The sequence below is a fragment of the Hypanus sabinus genome, chromosome 12 (assembly GCF_030144855.1).
Source record: "Hypanus sabinus isolate sHypSab1 chromosome 12, sHypSab1.hap1, whole genome shotgun sequence".
NCBI lineage: Eukaryota > Metazoa > Chordata > Chondrichthyes > Myliobatiformes > Dasyatidae > Hypanus > Hypanus sabinus.
Window position 1 is genome coordinate 59,272,194 of NC_082717.1, and position 18,042 is coordinate 59,290,235.

Consider the following 18,042-nt stretch of genomic DNA (forward strand, 5'->3'; position numbering starts at 1 on the left):
CTTAGTTTACTATGCTTCAACTCTTATTGATTACTAGCTTTTATTTGTATCCTGTAAGAAGGGTCAATGATCTAAGAGAACATCGTAGACATGGGATACAAGCCAGTCTTCAAGTAACTGGTCTAGAGTGGACCAAGCACTCTCATGTCACAGATGATTAACCATTCCTGATTAAAATGAATGAAAAAAGTAAAACATGAAATATACAAAACCCACTGATAAAGTTTGAAAATAGGTACCTATTTGATTATATCCACATAACTTTTTTTTACTATTACAGTACAAACTTATTTATCTATGTTTTCTAAAATAAATTCAAAACTTAAGGAAATCACATTCTTTATCTCTATCTTTCTCAATAACTTCTGACTGGATTTATCATGTTCAGTTCGCTATACTCATCAAGCATATTCAATGTTTCAATGGTACTTACCTTAGCTGTAAAAATGGCCTGTCTGGCTTCCGGTATCATATACAACTGTTGAATGGTGGATGCCAAGTAACAGGTTGCTCCAAGATTTGTCAAACCTACAAACCTGCATTCAGCTCGCACATCATCATGAGGCCAGTAATCCCACTTGTATGGTGCATGAGATGCTATATAAAAAAGTGAATTGAAATCAAAGTAATTGTGCTAATTTACAAAAACCTTATCAATTTGAGCAAGCTTATGAAAACTACACCATAAAATTAACTACTACATTTCTTGCACAACTCTTTAATTCTGAAACAGACAACTATAATCTGTCTCATCAAAGGACAATATGTAAGAGAGGGTTAATGACTTAGTCACTCTTACAGCAATGATAAAGGTGGGAAGGGAAACACTACCACAGATTATAGTTATATTAGAATTAGTATGTGTAACCACAAAAGGGCAGTCCTAACTATAAAGGAGGATTACAAATTGTGACAATGTCAGCCATAGGAAGACGTTGGAACAGAACACTTTTTTTTCCAGAAAGATGGTCTTCAAAGAAGAATCTTAACACAGGATGGGAAGTAGAGATATAAATGACAGAGGACACGGAAGTGATTAAGGTATGCTGAACAGGGTTGTCATTGGTGATGCAATTAAAATAAAAGATAAAATGTAAGGCAGAACAGCAGATGTATATTTTGTAGCAGTATAGAACACTAAGGCTACCCTACCCATTCAATACTATTCCTCTTCCTTGGTTCTGCAACTCCTAAAACATCAGATTATGTGATATACAAGGTAGCTAGCCTGCAACACTGGTATAGTATAAAGTTGCAAAAAAAAGTTTGTGAACCCTTTTAAATTACCTGGTTTTCTGCATTAATTACTCATAAAATGTGGTCTGATCTTTATCTAAGTCACAATAATAGACAAACACAATCTGCCTGAACTAATAACACAGAAGATCTTTTCTGAAGAACGATCTCTTTATGTGCACCATGCCTTGATGAAATCAATTTTCAGAGGACATTAGAAGAATTGTAGAGATGTATGAAGCTGGAAAAGGCTACAAAAGCAGTTCTAAAGACCTGAGTATTCATCAGTTCACAGTAGGAGAAACTGTCTAACAAATGGAGGGAATTCAGTACTGCTCTCCCTAGGACTGGGTGTCTTGCAAAGATCACACCAAGAGCACAATGTGCACTGCTGAACTGAAAAAGAACCCAAGGTTAACAGCAAAAGACCTGCAGAAATCTCGAGAACTTGCTAAAGTCTCTGTTCATGTGTCCACTATAAGAAAAACACTGAACAAGAATGGTGTTCATTGAAGGACACCATAGAAGAAACTACTGCTCTCCAAAGAAAATTGTTACATGTCTCAAACTTGCAAGAGACCACCTGGATGTTCCACAATGCTTCTGAGACAATGTTTTCTGGACAGGTGAGACAAAAGTTGATCTTTTTGGCAGAAATGCACACCACTACTTTTGGAGGAAAATGGTACTGCACACCAACACCAAAACCTCATCCCAACTGTAAAATATGGTGGAAGGAGCATCATGCTTTTGAGCTGTTCTGCTGCCTCAGAGCCTGGATAACTTGTAATCATTGAGGGAACAATGAATGCCAAATTGTATCAAGGCATTTCACAGGAGAATGTCAGGGTAGAGATCCTTGACCTGAAGCTTAATAGAAGTTGGATAATGCAACAAAACAATGATCTGAAACACAAGAGTAAATCAAAAGAATGGTTTTAAAAGAAGAAAATTTGTGTTTTGGAATGGCCAATTCAGACTCCAGACCTTAAACCAACTGGAATGCTGTGGCATGACCTGAAGAGGGCTGTTCGTGCAAGCTATCCCAGAAATATTAATGAACTGAAACAGTTTTGCATGTAGTAATGACCTAAAATTCTTCCTCGCCGTCATGCAAGTCTGATGGCAGCAGCTACAGGAAGCATTTGGTGGACATTATTGCTGCTAAAGGAGATTCTACCAGTTATTAAATACAAGGGTTCACATACTTCTTCCAGTCTGGACTGTGAATGATTAAACACTATGTTCAATAAAAACATGAAAACTAGATACAATTGTTTGTGCATTATTAGTTCAGGCAGATTGCGTTGTCTATTATTGTGACTTAGATAAAGATCTGAGTAATTAATGAGTAATTAATTCAGAAAACCAAGTAATTGCAAAGGGTTCACAAAATTTTTCTTACAACTGTATACTATTCCAATGTTGCTGGCTATCAACCTTCATATATCAAATATCAGAGACCAATAAACTTCACTTCACTGTAATTATTCAATACTTACAGGATTTTTATGTCTACTATTCCACCTAGATATTTATTTCTGCTGTTGATCACTAGAAAATAAACTTCTGATATCCAGCCCCAAAGCTATATTAATGAGTTCTAGCTAACGTTCAGCAGGGCGCCAGATTAAGCTAAGTGAATATCATTCTGTATCTCTTAAAAACAAGTAGCTTGTGTAGGCTAACATCTGTGGTGTTAGCTTCCACCAGTCTTTCCTCACATTTCAGATCTGATAGGGAGGATCCTCCTCATAGCTACTCTATGTTTTGGGTGAGGTTTTTAAATATCTTTTTGCTTTCTGATGACCGTAAGTCACACAACACTGAAATTTTGACCAGAGTACCACACAACTCAGTAACATTGCGGTTACTTGTTTCTGAAAGTTTCACATCTTTCAATATCATTTAGTTTTGGTTGGTACCTGTGTTATATTGATTGAACTTGCCAAAGTTTACAACTCTTTCTACTTTATTGAAATGATTTCTATAAAGGTATTAGCTTTATATTTTTTATTTTATTTTAAGCAATAATTACAAATGCTTGCTACTCATTTTGTTTTATGAATTTTAAGTATCCCTTCTACTCTAGCATCATTTGGAAATTCTGATAAATTTACAAGAGTTTCTGAATCCAATCTGACATAAGTTAATAATGGTAGTTGCTCTAACAAGAAATTAATTAGGATATATGACTCAGTATTTCTCTACATTCAATGCAACCCATTACAGATAGCTGTTGTTTTCTATACTACTGTTAATTGCTGACTTGTTTCTAGTTTTACTGTTCCCAACATTGCTCATTAAATGCTGATCTTTCACTCAGAATTTTAAGGAATTATTCTGGAAATTCAAGCTTAACAGCAGTCAAGTTAAGCAAGATGTTTCCTTTCTAAAACAATGTTAACGTTTATGATAAATAAGCATTCAATATTTTTCCTCATTGCTGGCTCTGTATTTGTTTAATGCTTATTGTTTTCATATAGAAGTTTGTCCTACAATCTCAGCACTTTAATGAGACAGTTGTGAAATCTTATAATCCAATTCATTTATTTCAATTAGTCCTTGAATTCTTTGAGTTGGCCTATTTAATGTATTTTATATAGTATTATAATTCTTTCTTACACTGCATGTGCTGAGCCATCACCCAATTGTGCAGCAATCTGTAATTTTCTGCTGACCCCTTCACCATTTCCACTAGTAAATCGTAGGCTGCTGCTCGGGAAGAATGGGACTTGCACTTTGGTTGCTGCCTGTCCTTCAAGCTTGGCAGTAAAAACAGGAGATTGAACACATCTCTTAAGAATTCCTGAAATAAAAGGAGATGAGGATTGCTCAGTGTGCTCTATTTAAAAAGCACTAACATCAAGAGAGATAACAAAACACCTTCAATAAATACATTATGCACTCCTCAAAAAGACAATATCAAAAGGTAAACATCATTCTGTCATGTCTTTTACCTTATATTTGATCCACTTTCTGCAAAAAACTTGGGCTAAACGTAGTTAGAAAATTTGTTTCACTTGTGGTGCACAGAGAGTTCAAATTTTACCCATATTTTACAGCAATTTTTGAATCGTGCCTATTAAATTTGCAGACTAACATAAATAACTATGCCATATTTGAATATAATAATATTCAGGAAATTGGATATTATTGCTACAAATACAATATATTTTTAAAAGGATGTTACACAGAACAAATTTTCAGGTGAATCAAAGCCCCAGTGAGTGCATAACAAAACATTAGATTCAGGGCCTCAGTGAATTTATAAAGTAAGTGCAGATAACAGGTCCAATGAGTTTATAAAAGCTGTGCAGCTCTGCAGTGAGTTGGATGCTGAACTACTGTCAAATCTGAACAATAGTGTATGTTTACTTGAGATTTACTCAAGAAACATTGAAAAGAATGAACATTTAAAGACACTTGTTTAAAAACTTTGGAATTTCTAGTTTTATAAATTTTAGTTGAGCAACTTTAGCTTTAGCTTCAATAGTTCCCACTTATATTTTTAATTTGAAAAAAGCGCAGATATACACTACGAAAATAAACATTATCTTAAATGTTAACCACTATTTCTCTCTTCACAGACGCTTCCTGACCTAAGCATTTAGAACGTTTTCTGTTTTAATTTAGTACTTGCACACTGTGCCTGTTTATATTTAAATTTCAGACACTACCTGTCCTTCTCGAGAGAATTTAAAAGGAGGCTTGTGCTTTATGACTACAGTGCAAAGACGCAGTAATCCGGTAAGCCCATCATCTTCAGTGTTACTGTCCTGCTGATCAAGAATTTCCCTGCTACAAAAAGATAATGGAAAAGAAATTAATAAATAACAATATATTAACATAACAATTTAGGAAAGTTTTCAAAAATTATTCCAACAGACCTGCGAATGCAATCAGCGAGATGTCTTGCCAAGGCATCCAAATCCAGCAACGTCGTCTACAGAAAAGATTCCATACAACAGAAAGAATAATTTGGACTTTCTCTGCACTTTTAACAAAGTACCACAAATGTAAAGTTTCAAAATGTAATAATACCAGTAAAATTCCACAGCTTTTGAAGATTCCACAAGTAGATTCAATTAAAATTGATTTCTATCCACTTTTAACATGGAGTCAAGTTCCCCAATGGTTTTAAAAGATCAAACTTTTATAAAATGCAATATGTTAGTAGCGCAATCATGATGCTATGTATTGAGACACAGCTGTATATATTTCCAAACCACCCAAGCCAAATTCTTGCAAGTGAAGTTAAGTACTGTCTCACGCCTGGAGGCTCTGACCAGCCGAATGCAATGGAAATTGTTGGTATTCAAATCGTAATAGCAATATTATTTTTAAAGTACTTACACAATTAATACAGGCAAAATTCAAATAATTTTATGTAGCACATCCTGAGATCAACATTCAGGAGACTCAAATAAGCAATAAAAACTATTTACAATGTGGAAATAAGATGGGGTATAACAGAAGCAGCATGTGGAGAAAGGTCCAAGCCTATCAAGGAGGTTTTAATATTGTAAAACATATTATAGATAGAAACATTATTTACAAAATGAAGTATACCCGTCTTAATAATGACTACAGTTAAGAGTTCTTTAATGAATAGATATATTGGACTGTATTCCCTGGAGTTCAGGAGAATGAGGGTGGGATCTCATAGAAACATCCCAAATGTTAAAAGGCCTGAAGAGATTAGATATGGCAAAGTTAATTCCCGTGGTCGGGTGTCTAGTACAAGAGGGCACGACTTCAGGATTAAAGGACGTCCATTTAGAACAAAGATGCGGAGAAATTACTTTAGTAAAAGGGTGTTAAATCTGTGGAATTTGTTGCCACGAGCTGCTGTGGAGGCCAAGTCATTGGGTGTATTTAAGGCAGAGATAGATAGGTTCTTAATTAGCCAAGGCATCAAAGGGTATGGGGTGAAAGCAGGGGAGTGGAGGTGACTGGAAGAATTGGATCAGCCCATGATTGAATGGCAGAGCAGACTCGAAGCACCGAATGGCCTACTTCTGCTCTTATATCTTATATATCTTATTAGGATGGCATCTACTTTGCAGGATACTCTATTCACAAATAATGACCACTAAAATAAATGATCACAGATTCATAAATTATGTTCCACCTTGGTCATGTTTTTACAGTGGTCAAGGGTTTCTATACATTTATTCTATCCCTTTTAAGCTCTCAAATTAGATATTAAAAATAATTTTAAAGATCTTTAGTACATCAAAAGCCCTGCACATAAACACATACCAATCAACTCAACAAAAACTTCATAACCTTGATATAAGCACACATGTGCATATATTCCAATGTAAATATTAAAAGACAGGAAGAAAATTAAAATATAGCTTGAAAACCATCCTCTATTTGCTTCAACCACCTGTCTAAGTTTTATCTTCCCCTTTTCATTGTTCTATAGTCTCTCCTTCCACATTACCAAAAAACTTACAGTATTAAAAACAAAAAGTGTTTCTTCAGAGTCACAAGCTCAGAAACAGGCCCATAGTGTCTGCGATGACTATCAAGCACTATTATTACACTAGCTCAATGTATTTGTCCTATATTCCCATCAACTGGGAATGTGCCACTACAAGATTCTACCATTCACCAAAATTATTTTATAATGGATTCATTTACAATGACCAAGTAACCATCATGCCTTTGAGACAAAAAAGGAAACTGGAACACCTAGGAGAAAAACACACTGTCTAATTTTAATGCAAGTTAAACTGAAAAAGGATGGAACCCTTTCCCAACATATATGATGAATAAACTCTTTTCAGGCTTCCAGCCAGATACAGGTATCGATTTTAACTGATGTTTTGAAGAAGATGGCAGAGCTGTCATCAAAACATTGGTTAAAACTGATACCTATACCTAGCTGGAAGCCAAGAAGTTAAAACTGTTTTCTGCACAAAACTTTTATCTGGCAACTGTCACAGAACAGGTCGGCCACTGGTCAGAAGTCAGTACATTAAAACATGAATGGAAGTGTCTATGTAAAGCACACATAACCCATGCTACAAATTTGATGTGATTATCACGAGTGTGCGATTATTGGAAGAGAGAGAAGAGTAGGGGTGGAAGAGACAAAAGTGTTTAATATACAGGGTCTAAGAGACACTTTGCCAGGCAGAGGGTCTCTGACTTGAACTGTTAACTCTCTTTCTCTTTCTACAGATGCTGCTCAGCTATTTGAGTACTTCTGGTGTTTTCAACTTTTATTTTAGATTTTCAGGCAGAAAGACAAGTTCTGGAAACTTCACTTCCAAATCAATTCAGATTCACCATCCTTCTGACAAAGTAATAGAGCAAGTTCCTTCTACCATGCATTTTCAGAGAGTTACACAAATTTCTATAATTTTCTTCACCATGCTTTTAAAATTAAAAGTAACAAAAGTAATAATATATGCCAATTCCTTTAAAAAAAATCACTATTCATATTTATTTTTCTAACATGAGGTAACAATAAGAATCACAACTGCCTACCTGGCTAGCATCCTTTACATGGATATTATCAATCAGTTTACAGAGTAACCAGAAATATTCCTTGCAACCTGCTCGCAGCACTGATTCCTCCTCATAATCTATCTCCTGTAAATAAAGGAAGTTTGCTTTAACACCACTCTAATATTATTCATAACTCTTCAATACAGACAAACTTCCAAATTCTTTTCAGTAGTTTTCTCCTTAAAGTTATGCCTGAAGGGATAATTGTACAGTTGTCTCCTTTAATATATGTATTAAAAAACAGGACCATACAATTAGCAGCAAAATCTCATTCACATTTTTCTGCACAGTACATTATATTTGATAAAGTTATCAACAGTCATCAAAATTTTCAAGTTCCACAAACAAGCTATGGTTAAATTATAAAAATTGATTAAGGAAGATTTATATAAAAATCCTCTTGGTTTTCTTATAATTTCAGATTTGGTTGACACTCTTGGCATTCTCCTCTGTCCATCAGAAATTGCAGCCAGTCCATGCAGAGCTTTTTTCCCCATCATTTCACAGGAAAAGTCTGCTAACAGAGGGGAAAAATGAGACTGGAAGCAAAGGTAAAGGAGTGGTTGGCTCACCAGGAGCTAGGCCTGATAGGGGGTGAAAGCATTTCAGCTCCTTCCACAAGCAGCGTTTGATAAGAACTGACAGTTCTCCACTTCCTTAATAAGTGTTCCCCAAGAATAAAAAATTGTTAATATAAAATTTAAAGAAAAATAAAATGCGAAGTGCATTAGATTCAGGATTGGCATTTTTAACATTCTACCAGGCTCATATGAGCTCACTGATAGAAGACGTGGATAGATCTCAACGTTCTTCTACACAATTAAACTAGGTTTCATTTGGTTACATATTTTAATAAAGCTAGTTACTTTGGAAAAGAAAGACATCTAGCATTGAAACAGTTAAACTAAGATGCTTAAAAACTTTGGCATGGGATAGTAATTTGAAAGTGGTCGAAGTAATTCTTACCCTGAGTGGCTTCAAAGCTTGAGCATCAGGAAGGAATTTTAGCAATGTTGAAGCAGCTAGCAAAAGGAAAGATCGATTTATTGATTCTCCTCCATCTAAACCTGAAAGGCACAACTTATACAGGCCACTGCAAGCTTCATGGCGAACTGAGGTCTGGAACAAATCAGATATGGACAAGATGTGTAAGGTGGAATAATATGACACAACTAGCCTATCTGGAAAATCAGCTTGAAAAATCAACTTAGCTAGTAAAAGTGATTTATATATGTATGAATTATTGCAAACCTATGAAAGAGATTTAAAACCTTACCTCGGGCACAAGAAGAGTTAATTTTTTCAGCCAATCATGTAAATGTTCACTATCTGCCATGCTGGATTTGACCAACGAACAGCAGTGAGCCCAACTCACTAATAACCATGTGGCATAATGAGTGACTGAAACATAAAGAAAAAGTAAATAATAATGGACTAAAACTAAAAATATTTCTATCAAAAATTTGATTGGTATCAGGACATCTTCTATTGGTCACATAATTAACCCTCAAACTGGTTTATAACACTTTACAAGTAAGTTACAAGCCCAATTAATATTTCAGTTATTGTGGTTTATCTTACCCATTCAATAATTTCCTTGAAATGCATGGATACTTAATTTGATAATCTACTCAAGAATTTCTAACTACAAATGTTTATGAGTTTCTGGCAGTATTTCCTTAAAAATCACATATTTACTGATTAATTATGAGGTTGAATTCCTAAACACTAATGTTTTATTATACTTAATTTAAAGTGTAACCTACCTTCATGCCTGGATCGATGATCAGATTGAGCTTTAAGCACTCTACAATTTTTGTTTTAAAGAGAACAGAAATTGAAATTAAACTTATTAAATTATTAGAAAATTGCATGTTACATATTTAATGAACAGCGTCTTCTTGCTGGTGTGGTCACCTCAAACTTGACTTTCATCAGGCTAACTTGACAGAAGTGCAAACTGATAACAGTCATGAAAGTAGTTCAGTAATCCACAAATTCAACAGTGTGTATTTAATAAAGGACTGAGAAACAAAAGGATGAATAACAGGCAAGAGATTGAATTGGTACAGATAAATAAGGAAATCCTGGAAATAAACAGGTTTAAAAATAAAAAAAATGCAGGACGCACTCAGTAGGCTGGTACAGTTGGAGAAAGAGAGAAAACAATTCAGTTTTAAGCTGTAGAGGATGGGTAGAAAATGAGAAAATTTCAAGATGAGATCAAAAGACTTAGTAAAGCAGTTAGAAGCAAATTACATTTCTTGGTCTGTGCTATCTGCTGTAAATTGCCAGACTGTCATACATGCGCAGGTGCCCAGGCAATACTATAGAAAGTGTAAAACTGAGCCAAAAATCATAAAGGGACTGGCAAAAGAGACTAGCTTTGATACTAACAGACACAAAGGTCAAGTTACCTTAAATTTAAGAATTTGATAGAGAATTTGGAAGGCTGCAATGTACACAAACAAAAAAATGAAGATTTGTTTCTCTCAACTTTCTAGCTGCCTGCAACTTTAACCCTCAATATCATTCCCCTATGATCTATCAGCCTGCAGCACTGATAGAACAAGGTACAACGCAAACTTGAGCCACACCTAACACCCCACCAGCCTGCACGTCCAGCATATAATTCTCTGGAACTTCTGGCATCTTCAACGGAATTCCAACACCAAGCACATCCTTCCCTCCCCCTAATTTCTGCTTTCCACAGGTATTGCTCCCTACGCAGCTCCCTTGTCCATTTGACTCTCTCCACCTATCTCCCTCCTGGCACATATCCTTGCAAGAGGAACAAGTGCTGCACCTGCCCTTACACCTCCTCCCTCACTACGATTCAGGACCCTAAACGGTCCTTCCAGTGAGGCGACACTTCACGTGAGTCTGTTGGGGGTCATTTGCTGTGGCTGGGGCTTCCAGTGTGGCCTCCTGTATTATCATTGAGACGTGACATAGATTGGGAGACTGTTTTGCCAAGTACCAACTCGCCATCCGCCAGAAGAAGCATGATCTCCCAGTGGCCACCCATTTTAATTCCACTTCCCATTCCCATTCTGACATGTCAATCCATGGCCTCCTCTACTGTTGCGATGAGGCCACATTCAAGTTGGAGAAACAACATCTTATATTCCGTCTGGATAGCCTCCAACCTGATGGTATGAACATCGATTTCTCGAACTTCCAGTAATGCCCAGCCCCCCACCTGCTTCACCATTCCCCATCTCCTTTCCCCTCTCCCACTTTAGCTCTTTGTCTGCCCATCACCTCCTATTGTGCTCCTCCCACCTTTTCTTTCTTCCATGACCTTCTATTCTCTCCTATCCCAACAACTCTCCCCCACCCTTCTCCGATCCTGTATCTCTTTCAATATTCAACTTCCCAGCTCTGCTTAATCCCTCCTCTCCCCGGTCTCACCTATCACCTTGTGTTTCTCTCTCCTCTCCCCCACCTTTAAAATTTACTCTTTTTTTTAAACATTCCTGCTGAAGGGAATCTGCCTGAAATGTCAATTGTACATTTTTGCATAAATGCTGCCTGGCCTGCTGAGTTCCTCCAGCATTTTGTGTGTGTTGCTTGACACCAACATCTCAACTTGCTTTTCCCTGCAGCTTTCTGGGCCCAATGTTGTGCTCTTTCATTTTTGGGTGACTCACTCTTATTTTTTTCCCTGTTTGTATCAGAAATGACCATTTCTGCTAGTCATCCATCCTTTATGTTTGCTCAATTTTTCCTTTCTCCTTTAGTATAATCTGCCCTGCAACAGATAACACAGAGAAAGATGCATACAAAAGCCACATAATGTTTTTTGGTCTCACCAGTCAGGGATATTTTCTTTGTTCTACCCATGCCTTCCTCATTTTCTCTGCAACTGAAAACTAATTTGCTTTCAAGGCTCTCATACCTGAAAAGTTAATTCTGATTTCTATCCCACTCACCTGCTGAGCGTTCCAGCATTTTCTATTTTCTTTACAGATATCCAGCTCCTGTGTATTTTTTATTATTAGAAATAAGTATTACAAGAAAAAGAGTGGATTGAGAGGGTAAAAGATTTAAATGTAAACTAAAAATGACTTCCTTAAACTTTCTAACTAAAATGAGATAACAGAACTTCTGGCTAAAGGCCTATTTACAGTTTACATAAAACAGTTTGAAACAAATATAATGGAAAATTAGTGTCCAAATCCAGCAAGTTCTTAAAAATAACATGGCTGCTTTGTGAGAGATGTTATTTGTGTCCGGGAAAGCATAGATTGATGTAAATCAATAAGTAGATTTACAACAAGATTTACAACTTGTGGATTTTCTCTGTAACTGTTAAAATTGTTGCCTATTTACACGTCCTCAAGTCCCTAAGTACACTTATTCTTCCAAGAAAATTTGGATCAATATTGAACTAAATATTTTGTTGGAAAATTTTTTCAATGACTGAGTGCATGTTGAACATAAGTATTATATAACTTTTATACAATAATTTGCATGTCTTTACCTATGAGCCAAGTTGTTATAGGTGTAAGCAACAGACATTAGCCGATAGATCAAACCAGATCCGTGTACCAGGCTGAGAAATATCTAAAACAGAAATAAGTTTGGTTAATTGGGTATTTTACGAAGAGCAGTACAAGAAGACCAGATGTATCCTGATGATAGCAAAATAATTCAAAGGCACTGACCTCTGTTAAACGAGGTATGTGTAATGCTTTCCCATGATCACCAGCACCTTTCCTTGATTTCCCAGGCCAAGTTCTTTTTCTATGGCTGTCTGACACACCAGACCAGGCATAGATGTCATGATAAGCCAGATCTAAGTCACCTGGATCAACTGCAAACTGGCACATTAACTTCAGCAGACAGGCAAGGCAGTCTAGCTGCCACTAGGAACAAGGATGGTAGGCAAGTCAAAAGTGATTTTAACATGCTGTTAGAACAGTTGACATCTTTTGAATACAAATTATACAATATAAAAACAATGACTAAACTCAAACATAAAAAGTGAGACAATGAATTAATATTATAGCTGAGATTTTCTGAAACACTAATACAAAACCAAAATCTAATACAATGTTAAAGTTTACAGAAAAAAAGTTCAAGCTTCTAACCTAAATAATGTATTTAATCCTGCTCATGTAACCCAAGTCTAAATCATGGGGCGGGTTGACTGTGAGCTTGACAACTAGTCTTGTTTTTAACCAGACTGCTTCATTTACAACATCACCACGTTCATGTATTTACTTTGGCAAAATTTATTGTCTTTAACAGAAACAAGGATCAGGAATAGGTCATTTAACCCCTCAAGCCTGCTCTCTGCCATTCAATGCAATCGTACCTGATCTTCCAAAAAATGATTACTATTTTAACAGGTGTGTAAAGGTACAAAAAAATTGATGAGATTACTGATGTCTCAAAATCTGAGTTAGAACAGAATACTGCACTTGAATTTCATTACAGCCACACTAATAAAATAGTGTTTCCCTTTTAAAAGGGACAAGGGATTACTTGAATGGATTTATCACTCAAGTGCAGTCAAATTACTCAAATTACCTGATGTGCCTCAAGGGTATGATTGGTAGGGAATCATATCATTGTGGCACAAAGGGTAATTTTATTGAAAATTTCAAGAAAATTACTTTGGTAAATTTGTTTTGCTTTTAAAGGATAAGTTTCACACACAAAGAACTGAAACAATAATATCAATAGATTTAAACAATGAAAAGTCTCAAAGTGAAGGCATTTATAGATTGACAAGATCAAACCCATGCTGCAGGAATTTAGTCATAGTGTTACATAGCACTATAACAAGCTCTTTGGCCCATCATGTCCATACTAACAAAGTCACTATCTACACTAATGCTGTTTACAAAGCACCTGGTCTGCAGTCTATTATCCTTGGCAATTCAAGGGCTTGCTTAAATTCTTCTTAAGGCTTGCAAGAGTACCTGCCCCCACTACTTTCTCAGACAGTCTAACATTGTGGTCACTCTTAAAAAACATTCTTCCTCAACCCCTCTGATTCTGTTACTCCTCACCTTAAAACAGACCTCTGACCTTGAACTTTTGCTATGGTTAAGCGTGCCAAGGAATTTCAGCCCAAAACTCTTTTCCTAGATGCTGCCTGGCCTGCAGAGTTCCTCCAGCATTTTGTGTGTGTTTATCTAAACTTCTCATAATTTTGCACATCTCATTCAGATACACCATCCACTCAGCTCCAAGGAACATAAATCTACCCTTACCAGTCTCACTTCATAACTGAAACATTCCAACCAAGACACTACCTTGGTGAATCTCCTCTTCAGCCCTTCCACTGCAATTACATCCTTCCTATAACGCTTAACCAGAACTGCACACAAAATCCCAGCTTGAGCTAATCACTATTTATAAAGCTGGAGCAAGACATCCCTGCTCTTATAATCTATGTCCCAGGTAAAGAAGGCAAGTGGGCCTTTTTCCCCAACCCATTAATGTGTACAATAACTTCAGAGACCAGTGAACTTGTATACCAACTTCCTTTGTTCCTCAATAGTTCCTATTCATTGTATATATCCTACTCTTACTTGACTCCCTTCCTCATCCCTTCCAAAAGCATCACCTCACAGCAGGATTAAAAACAATGTTAGTGTGACTTTATTTAAAAAGATGTAATCAAAGAAATTCAATCAAATGGAGATAGTCAACTTTGTCATCCACAATAAATGAAAAATATGGAGAATTATTTCAGAATTGCTAACCTCCATTAAAGCATGACAAAATATTGCAGATAATGCATTGGTACCATTTCTACAATTGATATGGTAGAAAGTAATTGATACTTTTACCATATCACACTTTAATGTTGTTCCCTTACCATCAGCCAAAAAAACATAATTTAAAAAGTTACAAAACTGTGTAATCACTTTAACACAAAGGATGTGGAATTGGTGCTTACCACAGTCCATGATTCTTGCTCCTTTGGTTCCAAAATCCCTGACAAAAAAATTTCCAGTAATTGTTGAAGTCCCCCAGCAGCAACAAACTGAAACACAAGAAGCAGAGAGTTAATACAGCACAGCCAACCTATCCATGCCGACCAAGATGCCTTTCTGAGCAAGTCCCAGCTACCTGTATTTGCCCAACGTCCCTCTAAACTTTCCCTGTCTAAATGTCTTTTAAATGCTGTAATTATATCCACTTTTACCACCCAGTCTCTCAGTTGTTCCCTATCCACACACACCTTTTGTGTAAAAAAAAGAGACCTGCCACTTGGGTCCCTTTTAAATATTTTCTCTCTCACGTTAAACTATGTACCTTAGTTGTATGAGAAAACCTGCTCTTCCAGACTACCCTACCCTGGAAAAAGACCGTGGCCTTGTCAGAATATATGCCCAGCAGGTGCATCAGCTTGTCTTGTGGGTAATGCTAGGAGACAATTTTATTGAGATTTCAAAATTCCTGAAACTCATTTCTCCAAAAGAATTACTTTGAGAGAACTGCTATTATTTAATGCATTTGAAAGATCACAAAGGAGAAAACATGTTCTAAGTTTCATATGGCATGCAAGAACTCAGCTCCCAACCCTCCCAAATCATAAAATGCAAATTCTTAGGTGGGGGTGAATTTCGTATTATAAATTCCACAAAATTTGCAGTGTTACAGACAGGACCAAATCAGCATTATGTAATTGGATATAAGAGTTAAGTTCTGCCCCACTTCTGAACTCATTATCTGATAAAGACTGAATCAATTTTGAGAAAATATTAAACAGACCTTGCAACTCCAGGAATTTTTACTATTTTCTATCTGATCTTCGCTTGAATCATCAGAGTCAGGATACAGATCACTGTAACTACCCTGGAATAAAGTTGCATTAAAAATCAAATGTAGTATTTGCAAGACAACAACCTAAATACTCCTTTAATGTTTTCAGCTAAACAATAATGACATTTTTTTTATCCACAATGGAGTTAAAAGCAATGTGTAAAACAAGCAGGTAAACAAAGAATCTGTGAAGCAGGTTACATTTCATTCATTTCTGCTTATACTTCTTTTAAAATTGTGGTGGTGTGAGAAGTGTATGGCAGAAACATCTAACAATAAAGGAAGTATTTTAGATAGAATTGTACTTAGATATCAACAGAACATGTTGCAAACACACAACTGACAGGTACTTCAAGGGAGAAAGGGGAAATAAATTAGCGTTTTCAGGTCAATGAATTTGAACCAGGAAATACAACAGAACATTTTGAGCACATACAAAATAGAATGAAGAGGAAAAATAAGAAAATTAAAAATATGTGAACAACTGGAAAGCAAAGATAATTCAGTCCAGTGATGAAGAAAAATGAGACTAATCATTTAGATTTGAATTTGTTGAATATGATTCAGAGTAAAGATCAGATTCTACTCCAACTCTTTCTACAAGTAGATGATACTACTATAATTATCTTAAATAGCAAAGAATCGGTGTACAAGGAGGAGACAGAGAGTCTATCTATCATGTTGAGACAGCAAAGTTCTCTCAATGTCAGCTAAACAAATGAGCCTGTCATTGACTTCAGAAAGGAGAGCAGTGCACTTGCTCCTGTTTGTGTTAACGGTGCTGAGGTCAAGAAGGTTGAGAATACCAATAGCCTGTGGTCCAAACACACAGCCAAGTTATAGCCAAGAAAGCTCAAAAGCACTTCTACTTCTTCAGAACATTAAAGAAGTTTGGCATGTTCTGTTTAACCCTCATCAATTTTTATTATTGCTGTCACAGGCAAAGCACCCCAAGCTGTTATGCATCTGGATTGGTTGCTTTCTATTGTGCAAAGTACTGCAGAGAAATATGGACACAGCTCAGCACATCATGGAAAACAGCCTCCCCTCCATGAACTCCATGTAAACCACTCACTGCCTCAGTAAAGCAGCCAGCATAATCAAACACTCCACCCACCCCATTTCAGACTTCCTCTCTTCTCCCCCCACCTTCATCAGTCTGAATGCACCAGGCTCAAAGAGAACTTCTATTACATTGTCATAAGACTATTAAACGGTTCCCTAGGATAAAAGGAACTCTTAACCTCACAATCTATCTCATTATAGTCTTGCACATTACTGTCTACTTGCACTGCACTTTATCTGTAACTGAAAACTTTATCAGCACCCTGTTATTGTTATAACTTCTACTAATTGCACTTTTGAAATTAATTGAATTATAAGAACTTTATGCAAGTTTTTCGGTGTTTATTCGTACACAACAATAATAAACCAATTTACTAAAATTGTTGTAATGTTTCTGATTCAAACAAGATGTGCTATTTCACAAGACAGATACACAAGAACAAACAGTTTGTATATAGACACAGAACAGTACAGCACATGAACAGGCCTGTTGGCCATATGTTGTATTGAACCAATTAAATTAGTAATCAAATGTCTAACCAAAGTAAATTTCTCCTGCCTACATGAGATCCATATCCTTCCATTTTCCTCATATTCATGTGCCGATCTAAAAGTTTCTTAAAAATTTTGAATGTATCTGCCTCTACCACCACCCCAAGCAGCACATTTCTGCCATCCATCACTCTGTGTAAAAAAACCTGCCCCACACATCTCAGGTGAAATGACTCCCTCTTACCTTAAATGGTATAAGACATTTAAAACTTGGGAACAAGATGCTATCTGTTTACACTGTGTCTCTGATAATCTTATAAACTTCTATGAGCCTCAGCCTCTGCCACTTAAAAGAAAACAACCCAAGTTTGCCCAAACTTCCCTTTTCACATATGCCCTCTAATCCAGGCACCCTCCTGGCAAACCTCTTCTGTATCCTCTCCAAAGACTCGACACTATTCCTATAATGGAGCAATGAAAACTGTATACAATACTCCAGATGTGGCCCAACTGGAGTTTTATTAAGATGCAACATAACTTCCTGACTTTGAACTTAATGCTTCAACTAATAAAGGCAAGCAAGCCATATGCCTACTTAACCATCCTATCCACTTCCAGGGAGTTATGAATTTGGACCAATATCCCTCTGCTCAATCAACATTCTTAAGGGTCTTGCCCTTATCAGTGTACTGTCTCTTTACATTTGACCTACCAAAGTGTAACAATTCACATTTGGCAGGTTAAACATCAGCTTTTTCTCTGTCCATATCCCTTTGTATTCTTTGCCAGTCTTCTGTGCTATTCGCAACACCACCAATCTTTGTATCATCTATAAACTTATTAACCCACCCATCTACAATTTCATCCAAGTTATTTACATACATCACAACGAGCAGAGGCTCTAGTACAGACCCCTCCGGAACACCACTAATCACA

At 36.4% G+C, this 18,042-nt stretch overlaps 1 protein-coding gene across 7 annotated transcripts in view; it reads right to left on the bottom strand.

Annotated features, from left to right (window-relative positions):
- The window catches only part of usp34 (ubiquitin specific peptidase 34), a 319,734-nt gene that overhangs the window by 135,854 nt on the left and 165,838 nt on the right, over positions 1–18,042 (bottom strand). For all 7 annotated transcript variants that reach the window (XM_059986017.1, XM_059986013.1, XM_059986016.1 and 4 more), the window contains exons 31-42: positions 15,499–15,582; positions 14,681–14,767; positions 12,432–12,632; positions 12,248–12,330; positions 9,528–9,568; positions 9,038–9,162; positions 8,728–8,880; positions 7,741–7,845; positions 5,127–5,182; positions 4,917–5,037; positions 3,862–4,045; positions 434–597 (exon numbers count right to left, since the gene is read on the bottom strand). In XM_059986017.1, coding sequence (XP_059842000.1) covers positions 434–597; positions 3,862–4,045; positions 4,917–5,037; positions 5,127–5,182; positions 7,741–7,845; positions 8,728–8,880; positions 9,038–9,162; positions 9,528–9,568; positions 12,248–12,330; positions 12,432–12,632; positions 14,681–14,767; positions 15,499–15,582 — 1,404 coding nt within the window. The remainder of the gene's footprint in view (positions 1–433; positions 598–3,861; positions 4,046–4,916; positions 5,038–5,126; positions 5,183–7,740; positions 7,846–8,727; positions 8,881–9,037; positions 9,163–9,527; positions 9,569–12,247; positions 12,331–12,431; positions 12,633–14,680; positions 14,768–15,498; positions 15,583–18,042) is intronic.